Here is a 13792-nt window from a genome sequence, read left to right as displayed (position 1 = left end):
GTAGAAACCATTGGCACCATCTTTGAAGGGTATGTAAGAGCAACTAAATTTCTAATTTTACGAAACTGAGTAGAATAGTAAAAGTAAAATTGTACGGTTAAAGAGAAGAGTTGGTATTAAATGGAAGGGAATGAGCTTGTGGCGTTTCACCACAAAAAAAAAAAAAACCGATTTTTCCTTCAAAATTAAACTTTCAATCGCAAGCGATGTTCTTTCAGAATCCAACATTTTAGATCTCAACACCCGATGTCGGTAAGTTTTGATCTTTCTGCAATTTCTTTCAAAACAACCAAAAATTATATATGAAACTTTAATGGGTTGTGTGATCATAGAGACTCAACTCAACTGGGATGCATTTTGAGAAATTAGGTTGTGAAAACTTCTATTATTGCCCTTGTGCAACACTGTAATTTCATGTTTGGCATTTGATTTTATAATTGATGGTGATGAATGATGATATCTGGAATCCTGATTTATGAAATATGTCTTCAATATCGCGAATTAGATGCTAAAATATTTTTCTTGTTTAATAGTAGTCACTCACCGGATTGTAATAAAACAATGAATTTAAAACTTAAAAGTGTTTTCAAGGATATCAAAGAGTATACAATGATGATTTATCCTCAAACTTGTTATGTCTAGATATTATCAAGCATGGACATGCCTACCATTGATGTGGACCTTGGGCCTGAAAAGCTTGAAGATGAGAAACAGGGAGGTCCCTTGTTGCATTGTGATCTTTGTGATACAGAAGTAGTTCACAAGTTGGCTCAAATGTTCCTTCCAGGTCTAGCCAGTGCTTGTGTTGATAACACATCGGGAGATCTCTTCAAGACTCCGGGTTCAGTGGCTGTTGATTTGAGGAAGGAAATGATAGAGTATGTTACCCAAAGAAGTGAATCATTTGTTGCTGAGTCTGTTATCTTGGAAGGTGGTCCAGACGGTGAAGAATCAGACCATCCTTTTGATATCATTTCTGATTTCGTTGATGACTTTGTGAGTTCAAAGAGGAATCTGTTTAGTCGAGTTTCGGGATGGTTGCTGAGTGAAAAGAGGGAAGACAGAATAGATGATTTTGTTCAAGAGATGGAAATGAATGGGTTTTGGACACTTGACAGGAGAGAAACAATTGCAGAAACTTTGCTCAAGAATGTTGACTTTGAGAACTCATATCATTGCAACATGAGTTTTAATTCTGCTGAAGAACTTGTCAATCATGTTGATAACTGCAACTTTAGAACTATGATATGTGAAAATGAGGGATGCAATTCCAGATTTTGTGCAGCTCATTTGAAGAATCATGATTCAACTTGTCCTTTCAAGATAATTCCATGTGAACAGAAGTGTTCTGATTGCATTATGAGACGTGAGATGGATAGGCATTGTATAACTATTTGTCCAATGAAGCTTGTAAATTGTCCTTTTTATGTTGTGGGTTGTAGGTCAGCTGTTGCACAATGTATGATTGAAAAACATCGTTTAGATGACGTTCATTCTCACTTGTGGCACTTACTTAAAGGCATCTACAAGCAAGCATATGGGGATGATCTTAAACGACGAGTGGAGCAAATTGTACAGGTCAGTCTGTGTAAATAATAAACACTGTTTTTTATATAGCTAAAATAGCCTAAAACGTTTTCAGTGAAATTTAGTATTTTTTGTCCATAATTGAAAGTTTAAGTATAAACACAACTTTTAGTTTTAAAAAAAATATGAACTCTGATTTCATAACATTAAAAGATATTTTTGTTTTAACTATTCAGGTGGCCCTATTAATAGAGGTAGAGGAAAATGGAGAAAAACTATAGGTAAAACCATTCAGAAGGATTTAGAGATCAATGGTTTATCTATGAACATGATTCATGATAGAACAATCTAGCATTGCTTGATCCATGTAGCTGAACCCATCTAGTAGGAAAAGTTTGTTGTATTAAGGGTATAATACAATAGGGGTATTTTATGTCATTTATGAATGAGGGTATAATGCAAGGAAATCATTGTCATTAGATAAAATCAAGAGTGTATCAATGAGAAAAGTATTGGAAGTGTGCCCCTACTCCTTTTTTCCACAAAAATTTTCCTTTTTGTTATTTATTTAGAGATCCTGAAAATTTTCATGCTTAGGCCTTTAATTTTCAATCATCCATGTAATTTACATACATGCTAATAAATTTTATCACTGGTTGTGATCTGTGCCTATTTCCATGGCCAAATTGGCTAGTGGCACCACCTAATTAATGTTAAAAGATTGTATTTAAATAAGTTGTATTTTTATGAATTCTACATTAATTGATGTTTACAATATAATTTGTGCTTGCTTTCTATCCAGTTTGTATACAGTAGTTTTATACAAAAGATTTTATTTTTTCCCAACATAATTTAATTGATATAATGAAAATTTCACTTTTTTAAAAAAAAAAATCATGTTGATGTTGTTTTAGACATTTATTTTTCATGTCCGAATAAAGTTTACTTCCGCTATTAGAGAGAACATTGTAGAGAAATATGGATATCCATATTTTTCATTATTTGTTTCAAATTAAGCAATAGGTTTTTGCATTACCTGTTGATCATCCCCATACAACAGCATTAACATTTGTGATTACATGTTTTGTTCGTTTTAATAATTTGATTTAGTGATATGTTGGACCGTAAGTTTAAAAGTTATATTTTAATTTGTCATGACATTGTCATTTATAGCATGTTGGCAATCTAATGCCCATAACATTGCCATTTAGAAAGACTGATCTACCTAGTAGGATAATGTTTTTGTTGTTGGATTGTCATTATGTATGAATCATAATGGGCATTGGATAGGCATCAAGAAGGTGCTAGAGCTGATATACTTAAGGCATTATCTTAATTTGATTTAAAGATCTGACTTTTTATTGGATTGTTTAAGAAAATACTTTGATAGCATTTGGCATGTCAACAAAATGAAATGGAATGGTTCAGTTCCCCAGTTTCAGCTGTTTTAGTAGAATCAAAATGTACTACTTTTTAACCCCATGCCTGTGGCTCCATTTTGTTTTATTTTTAAAATACATTAAACATAAAAAAGAACTCACATGTCACTTTCTGTCCCATTCTAATGTCTACTAAACATTTCCCGTCAATTGCCACATGGACATTCCTCCTCAAGAAAACATAATGCTCCGAAAGGTTATTCGGCTAATTTTGTGTTTGTAGGTATTAAAGATTTATGAGGTCATTTGCTCCCTTTGCTTTTCCTTTCATAAACATAATAAAAGTGGACGGGATCTTTTGGTCTCTGTAATATTGTGTAGTTTTTAAAGATATTATCCCAACCAAGGGTTTGAGGCAATGAATTTGCTTTTATCCCTGAGTTGATTGGCTAAGTCTGTGTCTTCAAGTCATCCATTGATGGAGACATTGAATTGTTGGTTTTTTATCACCAATTACCATTTATTTTCCCTATTATTTGGGAAATGATACTTTATTTCTTTGTTATAATGAGTGTTTGAATTTTTCGTTTTGTGTGATGATAGGCATCATCAAGCAGCCGTTTAGCAGAGGCTCGGGATGTTAGATCTTTAAACTTCATTGTCAAGGACATTGAAGCTAAGTTAGGACCTTTCAAAGTGAGTGTTTTGGAGAAAAATAATGCAGAGATTGTTACCAAGAATGACGAAGGGGAAGCTGGTGACACTGAAAAGAGCATGAAGGCTTCAGATATGGTCAATTCACCAGATAAAGCTGAATTGAGTGACATGAAAAATATGAATAATGCAAAGAGTACTACCAAGAATGAAGATAGGGAACCTGTTCCTGTTGAAAATAAAGGTTGTGAAGAGATGGCACAAACTTCAAACACGACAAATTTATCTGATAAAACTGAAGTTGGCCTCCCGAATGATGAGAACAAAGATGCTGCAGCTAGTGAATTAAAAATCAAGGGGGACGAAGAGCACACTCAAACACATAAGGAAAAATTATCAAATGAAGAAGTTAGTGCCCCAGATGAGGGCAGTGCAGAGAATATCATCAAAAGCAAATGTAATGAAGACAATAAATTTGAAGATAAAGACAACGAACAAAGCATACAAAATTCAAAAATGGAAACCAAGGGTGGTTTAGAGAATAATGTTAAGAACAAAGATGGTGACTTAAAAAAGAGCGCACAGACTTCAGACGGGTAAAATTTATCTGATGAAGGGTATAGTGTGAATAGTAATATCAATGAACAGACAGATATAGTGAAGACTTTTATTTAGACTTCCAATAGTGTTCTTGTGCTGAATCTCTCTCTTTACATACAGAAAAGGATTTCAATTTTGCTGTAACTGACGACATGTGCTGATTTTTCTTTATGTTTAAGCTCTAATATCATTCATTGGGTGCCCTTATCTTTTCCTTTCTCATGGTTACTTCCCCTTTCTCGTGCAGTTTTTTTTTTTTTCATTTAACATTTGCTGGGAAAACAAATAATTTGCTCTTAGTGTTATTTTGTGGGCTACACCATCTGAAAGGGAGGGTCTATGTATTTATTTATTTATTATAAGTGATTATATTCAGACAACCATTATTTACAAATGCCCCAACAACAATTATGGATAATTTTTAATAAATAATCTTTTAATTAAACAATTATGGATATCCTTTACTCATTATCCGTCAAATAATCAAATCTCAAATAAAATTATAATTTTATTTAGAATAAATATTCATTTTCGTTCTTAAATTTGTTATGTGTCGATAGTTAGGTTCTTAAAAGATAAAAAATTAAAATTTTATTTTCAAATTTGCAAAAAATATAATAAATTATTCCTATTGTTATTTTTGACTATTAACTCAAATGACTTTCAACATGATACTATGATGAATGACACTTGTCACAAGTTATCTAAGTGATTCCAGCATGTGGTTCTACACATATTAATAACATATAAGATAATAGCTTGATTTGGGTAAAATATTTGGTTTGAAATCTTATAAAATTTTATTAGTAATGTCCTAGATTTAAGGCTTATTATTGTGATGTCAACACTCATAAATTAGTTTTCTATTTATAGTATAATTTAAATGATAGTATTGCAAAAAAAAAATATAAGGAGAGAATATGATAATGTTTGTTAATAATTTCATATAACATGAGACTTAATTAAAAATTTAAAAGTGACTTAAAAACCTTTAAATGGTTAAATTGATAAATTAAAATAATAAGAAATTATTAAATTTATAGATCAAATCAAAATAAATATTTGACAAGTGATAGATACATGTATAACATGTTACAATCACATAAATGATATATGATAATAATGTGAATGATACTCTATTATTTTTGGTTATCACTTCATTAAAAGTGTCACCTAAATACAATCGTTTATGTTACCGAAAAAATAAATTAACATAACTTATGATACTTTTTTATACATTCAAGAATAAAATTTCAATTTTATCTTCGAGTCCCTATGCATGCCTAACAAATTCAAACAAATAAAATAAATAATTATCCTTTTGTTAACTGACACTAATAACGATGTTGAAACGCATTGTAACCCTTGGCAATTTGTTTCGAGGTTGGTAAGACGGTGAAATCCGAACCCCTCCATCAAAGTGAAGAAAAGAGAAGTAGGCTCTACGGTTTTCGCGAGTAAGTGTGGGTCAGAATTCAAAATCCGAATCAGCAACTCCAATTCAAAACCGGTTATCCGAATCGAAATTTATAAAAGTACCAAATCCTCTGTGACTGCTAGTTAATCAGAGAGAGTAGTGAGCCAAAGCTGGGAAGTTAAACTTGGTTGCATGCGAAGAGCAAGAAATATGAGACCAAACATCGTTTCTGAGGTAATCTCCGATCCATTTCCCTATTTTCTTCGATCATCGTTTCGTTTCTGTCACAATTTTGAGGTGCGATGCAAACACACTTCTCACTCAGCGTAGTAGCTGAACTGATCATCCTTGTTTCTGGTCTGAGATCTCGAAGTGTGTCTATTATAATTTCGGTCATTGTTTCACTTTCAGTCCCGTTCTGTTCGATTCGTGTCTGTCAAATAAAACGAAACAACCTTTACAGCTCAATTTATAGTTTGCTATGTTTCTATTTGGTATTTGCTGATTATACTAAGTATTTTTATAGAATGGTTAGGTAGAGATTTTCCTTCGTTGATGTTATTGTGATTAATTGTGCTTGGTTGCTTAATTGACACAGGCCGGGTTGCCTACTAGGATGAGTCAATGGTGGGAAAGCATTCCGTTTCTCACTTCTGCAGTGGTGGTTGTCTGTGGAATCATTTACTTGGTTTGTCTTTTGGTTGGATATGATTCCTTCAACGAGGTTTGCTTCTTGCCGTCTGCGGTTGTTTCGCGGTTTCAAGGTATATTTCTTTGGACAAAACTTACACAGTTCTTTAGGTGCAATTACTGTTTTTCAGTTAGAATTGGAGTTTAATTTCAATAATCCATGAAATCCTTTAATGCAAATCTATATATTATGCGGATTTCTGAAGTGAAACTCCATTTTTTATTGGAAAACAAAACATCAAGAACCAAGAAACTGTATCTAAGATTTTTCCTATTTTCTTCTTCGAATTGAATTATATCGTTCAATCAATGTAGTTAATTGTCTGGACAAGCTTGAACAAACATTGTAATGCAGAAAACTAAACCCATTCATATGTTGAATTTGATTCTAGCAGGTGCTATTAACTTGGTTAGTTGGTTTGAAAGCTGCTTGCTATATCTTAGAACTATCTTTTCTAAATATTGTTGAAAGTTGAAACTTGTGCTTTTGGTCTTGTTTTCCTTGTAGCAGTTGCTTTCTTTTTGTGGTTGTCAGGTGGCACTTCTCAGAATCATTTGTTTTTTGACTTGCAGTTTACCGGATTTATACCTCCATTCTTTTCCACGGTTCACTGCTTCATGTTGTCTTCAACATGATGGCTTTAGTTCCCTTGGGCTCTGAGCTGGAGAGGATCATGGGCTCAGTTCGCTTGCTTTATGTCATTATTTTGGTGGCTACAAGCAATGCCATATTCCATGTTCTCATAGCACTGCTGGTGGCACACAATCCTTTACTTACATATGATTACCTCATGAATGAGTGTGCGATAGGCTTCTCAGGAGTTCTGTTTTCAATGATTGTTATAGAGACAAGCCTGAGTGGAGTTCAATCGAGGAGGTTGGCTATATAAATATTACTGTTGTGCGGGAAATTCACCACTGTTGGGAAAATGCAATTTAATATGTCAATCACCTTTTTCTTCAAGATAATTTTGCAGAAACCATGTTTTGGAAGCTGTTCAAGATGCTGAAATAGTAACATTGTTTAATAGTTTTTTTCAGAAATGATGTTAATAATTATTTTGTGAAAGCTATCTCCAATCACATTTATTCTGTTTTATTAGTACACTTTTGCCAACCAGTTCACTGTGCAATGATTTCTTAACTGGTTTTTACTAAAAAGGCAATATACATTTAATAGATGTGCTATGTTACATTATGTATCATTAATCGGTAAGGGTTCACTAATTTAGTAACTTTTTCTATTCATTCTGCAGTGTGTTTGGATTGTTTAATGTGCCTGCCAAGTGGTGAGTATGACTTTTTATTGAACTTATTTCTTGATTTTTATCTTGATAATTCCCTTTTGTGATAATTGGACATATTATGTTTAGGTATGCATTCTTTTTGTTGGTAGTGTTCCAGCTTCTCATGCAAAATGTCTCACTTCTTGGGCACCTTTGTGGCATTTTATCTGGGTTTGCATGTTAGATTTCACTTTTTTTCCTTCTCTGGTTGTTTATTTTTTATTTTTGCAAAAAAAAAATTGAGCAATTATCTCTTTTTTGATGATGTTATGCTTAATGTTTCAGATACATATGGCTTGTTTAATTTCCTCATACCTGGGACATCTTTTTATTCTTCCATTGAATCCTCCTCTTGGCTTGTAAGTATTTTTCTGGAATAGGCTTTGGTAGTGCACCAAGATGGGAAAAGTTTTAGTTGCTAGTTACATGATATTATTAAGTTCAATGTCCAAGGTTCCTTTTAAAAAAAAGCATATTTATATGTTAAATTTTTTTCTTAACTGCATATTGACTCAATTAACCGCTGGATTGGTTGATGTATTTGATTTCGACAATTCTCCCCTTTTTTTTGGTTGGGTGGGGGCTAAATGAATTCACAAAATGGATTGATGTGCTGAACAGGCTGTGATTGACTGGAATGTGAACGAATATTTTTGTTTATATCTTGGTAACTTCTTTTATTGCTAGATATTCATTCTATGAAAATACATGCATATATATCTCATGTGGACTTTTACTAGTGTATATGCTTGTTCTCTTGACTTTCAGTCATCATGTGTGAGACGTCCAAAATTTATTGTTTGCACTGGTGGAAATCCTTCGGGTTATATTCCTACACAGACAAGCCAAAATTCAACAACCAGGTAAATACTAAATACTGTGGTTTTCACACAAAACCATACTGATGGTGCTAGGTATCTACTAATCTACATTTTCAAATCTATACTTCTATGGGGTAGTGGATTACTTTCTGGAAATATTTGGAGGAACCTATCATCATTTATGCCTCAAAGGGAAGTGTCTGCTCAGGTACGTGTGCCATCTTGTCTTATGAGTACTTTTGGTGGACTCTGAAATAATCTTGTACATGTTTTGCTGGTGTGCTAACCATTTTTTGTTTTTCTCATAATGTGAACAAATGCAACGAAATTGTTGTGTAATACTCATTCATGACAAGTGTACATGGACCCCTTATATGTGATCTGTTGATCTTTGAATCTAATCAAATTCTGTAGGATTAATTTAATACAAGTTTGTTAGTTAGTACCCTGGTTATCTTGCACCAATATGTGAAAAATGCAATGAATAATTATTGTGTGCATTTAGGTGCAAGTGTAAATATTGTGCTTGCATGTAGTCATTTAAAATTGTCAGATTTTTTTGACCTGGGATGATTTTTTTTTTTATATGAATTAATCTTTTATCTGCAACTCATTTATTTTTTTTAAAACATTATGTTGCATTCATTAGATTCATCAATACATCCATCATCCATAGCCCATAGGACTGTGGCATCAGCAAATGGTGTAAGAAAAAAAAGTTTATGTGCCCTTCTTATCTTTGAAAGTTCATTATTGGGAATATGAAATGTTACATAACATGATTTTGCCCTGTTCAAGTTGAATGATATATTGGGCCAATTTGTTACAAATTTAAAAGAAGTGATTATTTTACATAATAATCTAGTGATGATTTTTTTTTTTTTTTTGAAAAAGCAGAATCTAATTTATTTTTGTTTGCCATCATTAAAATCAATATTTTAAAAGATGCAGCTGATTTTGTGAGAAACTATTCAAAATAACTTCTAATTTTGATCAGATTTTAGATTCTTTTGGCTTTTGATTATGTTGAAATTTGAAAAGCTAAAACAAATTGATAAAAAACTAAAAGAAGTGATTATTTTTTTTAAAAAAGAAATGATTCTTTTACAAAAGAAGTTGTAACAAATGGGCTCATTATCTTTCCATTTCAAGCTGTTTATATTAACTGGCTTTGAATCTATTGATTCCCTGATGCTTAACGACAGCAGTTTTGATCGAGTAGTCAGTTAGTTGGTAAATTGAGATTATGTCAAATTGAATTGAGAAGTTTAAATTTCATATTATTATATTATATCCCTGCCTTAATGCCAGTCATTTGTTTATTAGTTTCGTTCATGTATTCATGTCTATATTCTTTGTGAGCTGAAGGCTTCAATCTATAGGCATTTGATTGTATTATGTGATACCTTGCAGTCAACAGAGGATATTAGGTTCCCCGGGAGGGGAAGGACCCTTGGTGCCGTTCAAGGTCAAACTGCTTCTCATCTCCATTCAGATTCAAACCTTCAAGCTAGACTTTTGGAGGATAGCAGTCCCAATAGTCCTTTAGATTCATCCACTCCTAGTAATACTCAACAGTTGTCAGAAGGAAGGTATGGGAGATAGTTTTGAGCATAATTGATAACTGATGGTGGTTGCTAAGTAGAAGTAAAATTTTAATATGCTTACCACAATCATCTTTTCTTTTGAAGTTTGAACCTGTTATAATACCTACAATATTATGCATAGACTGATAAAATTCATAGTTTTAAATGGGTTCCCTGTTTGGCATGTAACAATAAGCTTATGTGGTCAGTCAAGTTGATCCATCTAGCCTGAATTAGTTCATGCAACACATATTGGTGCAATTATGTATAATAAATTTACAACTGAAAAAACGTAAGAATGATAGTATATTTATCTAGTTTAACTTATAAAATACTTAACACGATTTTAATTGTAAGCTATTTTAAATCTTCTTTTGGCATAAATATGTATTAACATTTGTAGAGTTGTAATAAAATGTTCCATAAATAATTCAACTTATATGTCCATAATTATTGGACACCCAGATATATTCATAATGCATGTCTAACCTATAAGCTTATAGCATCTACAGAATAAGAAATACATATACGAGATTCTTTATAACCCATTGTCCATGAATCTAGTAATATTAACGAAGGGTTCATTGAGTTGTAGATAGGTTGTTTTTATAATCATTGTTTCACTTAAACTTATTCAGTGGTACCAGTAACTTAGTTTTATTGTGTTGCCTGTTTAACAAACATGTCATGTTTTGGCTAGGAACTAGACACAAACAAGGTCTTACTGTTGGTATAACTGGAAATGGAAATTACACAAAGTATGATCATTAATATCAAAGGGTAGTATATGTGCATGGATTTTTTATTTAAGTTAAATTGTTATATTTCAATAGGATTACAATTATATTATTCAGAAGTTTGTGTTTCTGTATGAATGGCGTTCACTTAGTTTTCTAATTCAATTTAGGCATTCAGTTGACGATGTAGCTACAGCAGCTGCTGGTGTTCCACAGAATCAGGTTGCTTTACATACATACATACCGTGGTTGAAACTTTCTTGTTTTCTTTTGGTTAATCTGGATGGTTAATATTTGCCATTTCCCCCCCTATAAATGCAGGGTGCAGTTGTTTCGGAAGAAAGGATTAAAAAACTTGTATCAATGGGCTTTGATAGGGTAAAAACCAGTTTCCTTATTTTTTCTATGGTCTGAAAATGGCTTGAAACTTTTTAAAACTTTCCTGTTTGTCCTTGACTCCTTGCATATTATGCTTGCTCATCTGAGAATGGTTTTCTCATTCAAACAGATCCAGTGTTTAAAGTTATTGTTGTTTGATCTCCTTATGTGTCCTTCTCTCCTATTTCTTATTGGTCTCATGAAGAAGATCAATTTATTTTTTAACTTAATTATTTCTGGGGGAGGAGTGATGTGTGTGTGTTTGAGAGAGAGAGAGTGGAGTCTAGCTGAACAAGTCAAAGTATTTTTTGATAAGTGATATCTGTCATAAAATATCTCCTACATAAAATTATTTTCTCAGATGCTGTGCACGGTGAGATATCATTGTGGTGCTTGTGCACCAAATATAGATTAAAACCTACAGCTTAGTTATATATTTTTTATGCATTTGTTTTGGGCTGGTTTCAGACGCAGGTGGAAGTGGCGCTGGCTGCTGCTGATGGTGATCTCAATGTGGCAGTGGAAATACTCATGAGCCAGCAGGTCCTAGTTGATCATTTCTTTATTTATAATCTATAATTTTTCACATTTATTTATTTGTTTTCATGATTCTCTTTTTGTGAAAAATTCTTGGGCTTATCTCATTTGCAGGGTTGAAAAAGAAAGCTTCTCTTGGATTCTCAACGCGACCTCACTGACACTGTTAATTGAGTATGTCATGGCGCTTTGTTCAATCAGTGTCTCTGTTTAATCTTTGGACTACCACTAACAATTCGCACACACCTGATAGCCATGCTAACGCCAATTAGCAGAATTGAACATATGTAAATGATACAAGCAATGTTTAGGAATATGATGTTAGTTGAAGAAATAGTAAACATTTTGTTTAGCTTGATTTTTTCCCACTTGAACTTGTTTATACATACATATATAGAGAATGCCTCTAATGCCATACAATTTCTAGATCATTACTTAGTGTTGCCGTTTGCAGAAAGATAAGACATCTGGGGTTACAACTTAATGTTTGACTTTGAATTAAAAAAAAATAAGATGATGCTAACGAGGATAAAAATCCAACCTTTGATAAAAATTTATCACTTGCACCTTATTTGAGCCAAAAATGATAATAATGTCTTTTGTAAAAATCCTAAGCCTACTTTAATCATCTCCTACCTTGTTTTAGGGTTTAAGAGAGCATAAGGGTTTCAGTCATTATATGTCCCTAATTTGGGGGAGAGTTAAGGTAAAAAATTGTCTCAGGAAGGTAAAACAGTACACAATGAGGCACCCTCCAAAAGCTTGCAAGCCCAAAGTTTAAAAAAAGGGCAAAAAATAAATAAGTGTTATAAGTGTTTTAAAAAAAGGGCAAAAAATAAATAGGTGCCATAAGTGCTGTTAAAAAAAACAATAAATTGAGGCTGAAAAATAAATAAGCCTAGCCAGAATAAGTGGAAGTTTTTTTAGGTTAAATGCTCTCTTATAATTCTAATTTTTGAAATCCTAGAAAAATCATATATTTGATTAGTCCATATGACATTACAAGCCAATAAAAGTCCTTAGTGATCTACAAGTGTAAGCATGATAACTTTAACTAAGATGAAGTGCAAAATTGGGAACATTACAAGTCGTAGAATTTTAAACACTCACCCAAGACACTTGTGTATAGAGAGAAATACTAAAGCCTTGTGAGGAAAAGTGAGGCAAATCGACCTGAGTGATTTTTGCTACTAACCAATTCTATCTCAATGTTTATTTGTGCTTTCATTGCAAGATCATGGCAAATGCAAGAGAGTCTAGCTAAGGGAATTTGAAAAATTGCAACTATTGAAAGTGTTCGAGCATTCGGAGCAGATGGGGAAAAGAAAGAAAAAAAGAAGAAAAAAAATTTAACATGCAAAACGACATTGCTTATTACTTTTTTTTTAAAAGAATTTTTTTTCACGTGCAATCTCACTAAGACATTAATTATAGGTAGGTAGCACCACACATAGCATGTTTGCGTGGTCGATTAACAGTCATGTAGGCAGATAACGATTTCAGACTAACGACAAAGACTTGAGACAAATTTTTTCAAATATAGGGATCCGATTCAAAGGAAAAAATTATTATGGATCAAATGCAAAAAAATAGTATTTATCAGGGATCAAAAACATATTTAAGCCAAAATTAAAATATAATAAATAAACATCACACCCATGAAGCCAAAAAATTTCAAATATTAATACTATCACGATATAATTTGACAATTTCAATGTTTTCAAATAGTCAAATGAGTAGTATCAACTAAAACTTTAACTAAATTTAAAAGAGTTTGAAACAAATTAAAAAATAAAATAAATGTTCTACAACCAACTTTGCTACAAGAGTTTTGACAAACAAAATTTGAAGTATAATAGTAATTTTTTTTTTAAAATTTAAAAAAATATTATATTTTTTTGCCTCTAGTCAGAAATCACTGGTGTTCCTATGCTTATTGGATGAAAGACTAATCTTGGCTCATGGTGCGTGACTGTCACTAGCCGAAGCAAAATTTGTACATGATGGGAATCAAAAATGAGTTTTTCTTTTAAATAGATTATTCCTATTTATGTGAACACAACAAAATCTTACACCATTGTGCCAACTCTTTGGGTTTAAAAGATATATTGTAAATGTTATATATAAAAATAAATAAAAATAATAGTTTAATACAAATTAATGGATCAATGGGTTAAGAT

The 13792-nt window shown here is 32.3% G+C and overlaps 2 protein-coding genes across 3 annotated transcripts; both read left to right on the top strand.

Moving 5' to 3' along the window:
- On the top strand, window positions 1-4354 carry LOC100799182 (uncharacterized). The gene is made up of 3 exons (XM_006604622.4): window positions 1-252; window positions 643-1578; window positions 3510-4354. The coding sequence occupies exons 1-3, from the start codon at window positions 247-249 to the stop codon at window positions 4158-4160; spliced, it is 1593 nt and encodes a 530-aa protein (XP_006604685.1). The 5' UTR covers window positions 1-246; the 3' UTR covers window positions 4161-4354.
- A 1147-nt stretch (window positions 4355-5501) lies between these two features.
- On the top strand, window positions 5502-12043 carry LOC100798661 (rhomboid-like protein 15). Of its 2 annotated transcripts, XM_006604621.4 has the most exons (13): window positions 5502-5811; window positions 6176-6341; window positions 6841-7144; window positions 7524-7556; window positions 7641-7732; window positions 7839-7912; window positions 8322-8416; window positions 8513-8582; window positions 9788-9966; window positions 10868-10919; window positions 11019-11075; window positions 11544-11618; window positions 11727-12043. In XM_006604621.4, the coding sequence occupies exons 1-13, from the start codon at window positions 5770-5772 to the stop codon at window positions 11730-11732; spliced, it is 1245 nt and encodes a 414-aa protein (XP_006604684.1). In that variant the 5' UTR covers window positions 5502-5769; the 3' UTR covers window positions 11733-12043. The 2 variants fall into 2 exon arrangements, with proteins under 2 accessions (XP_006604684.1, XP_014627584.1); XM_014772098.3 differs by lacking the exons at window positions 10868-10919; window positions 11019-11075; window positions 11544-11618; window positions 11727-12043 and adding an exon at window positions 10661-10846.
- Window positions 12044-13792: the final 1749 nt, after the last annotated feature.

The sequence above is a fragment of the Glycine max genome, chromosome 19, assembly GCF_000004515.6.
Source record: "Glycine max cultivar Williams 82 chromosome 19, Glycine_max_v4.0, whole genome shotgun sequence".
Classification (NCBI taxonomy): Eukaryota; Viridiplantae; Streptophyta; class Magnoliopsida; order Fabales; family Fabaceae; genus Glycine; species Glycine max.
Note: the sequence above shows the minus strand (reverse complement) of the source record. Positions and strands in the feature narration are given on the sequence as shown.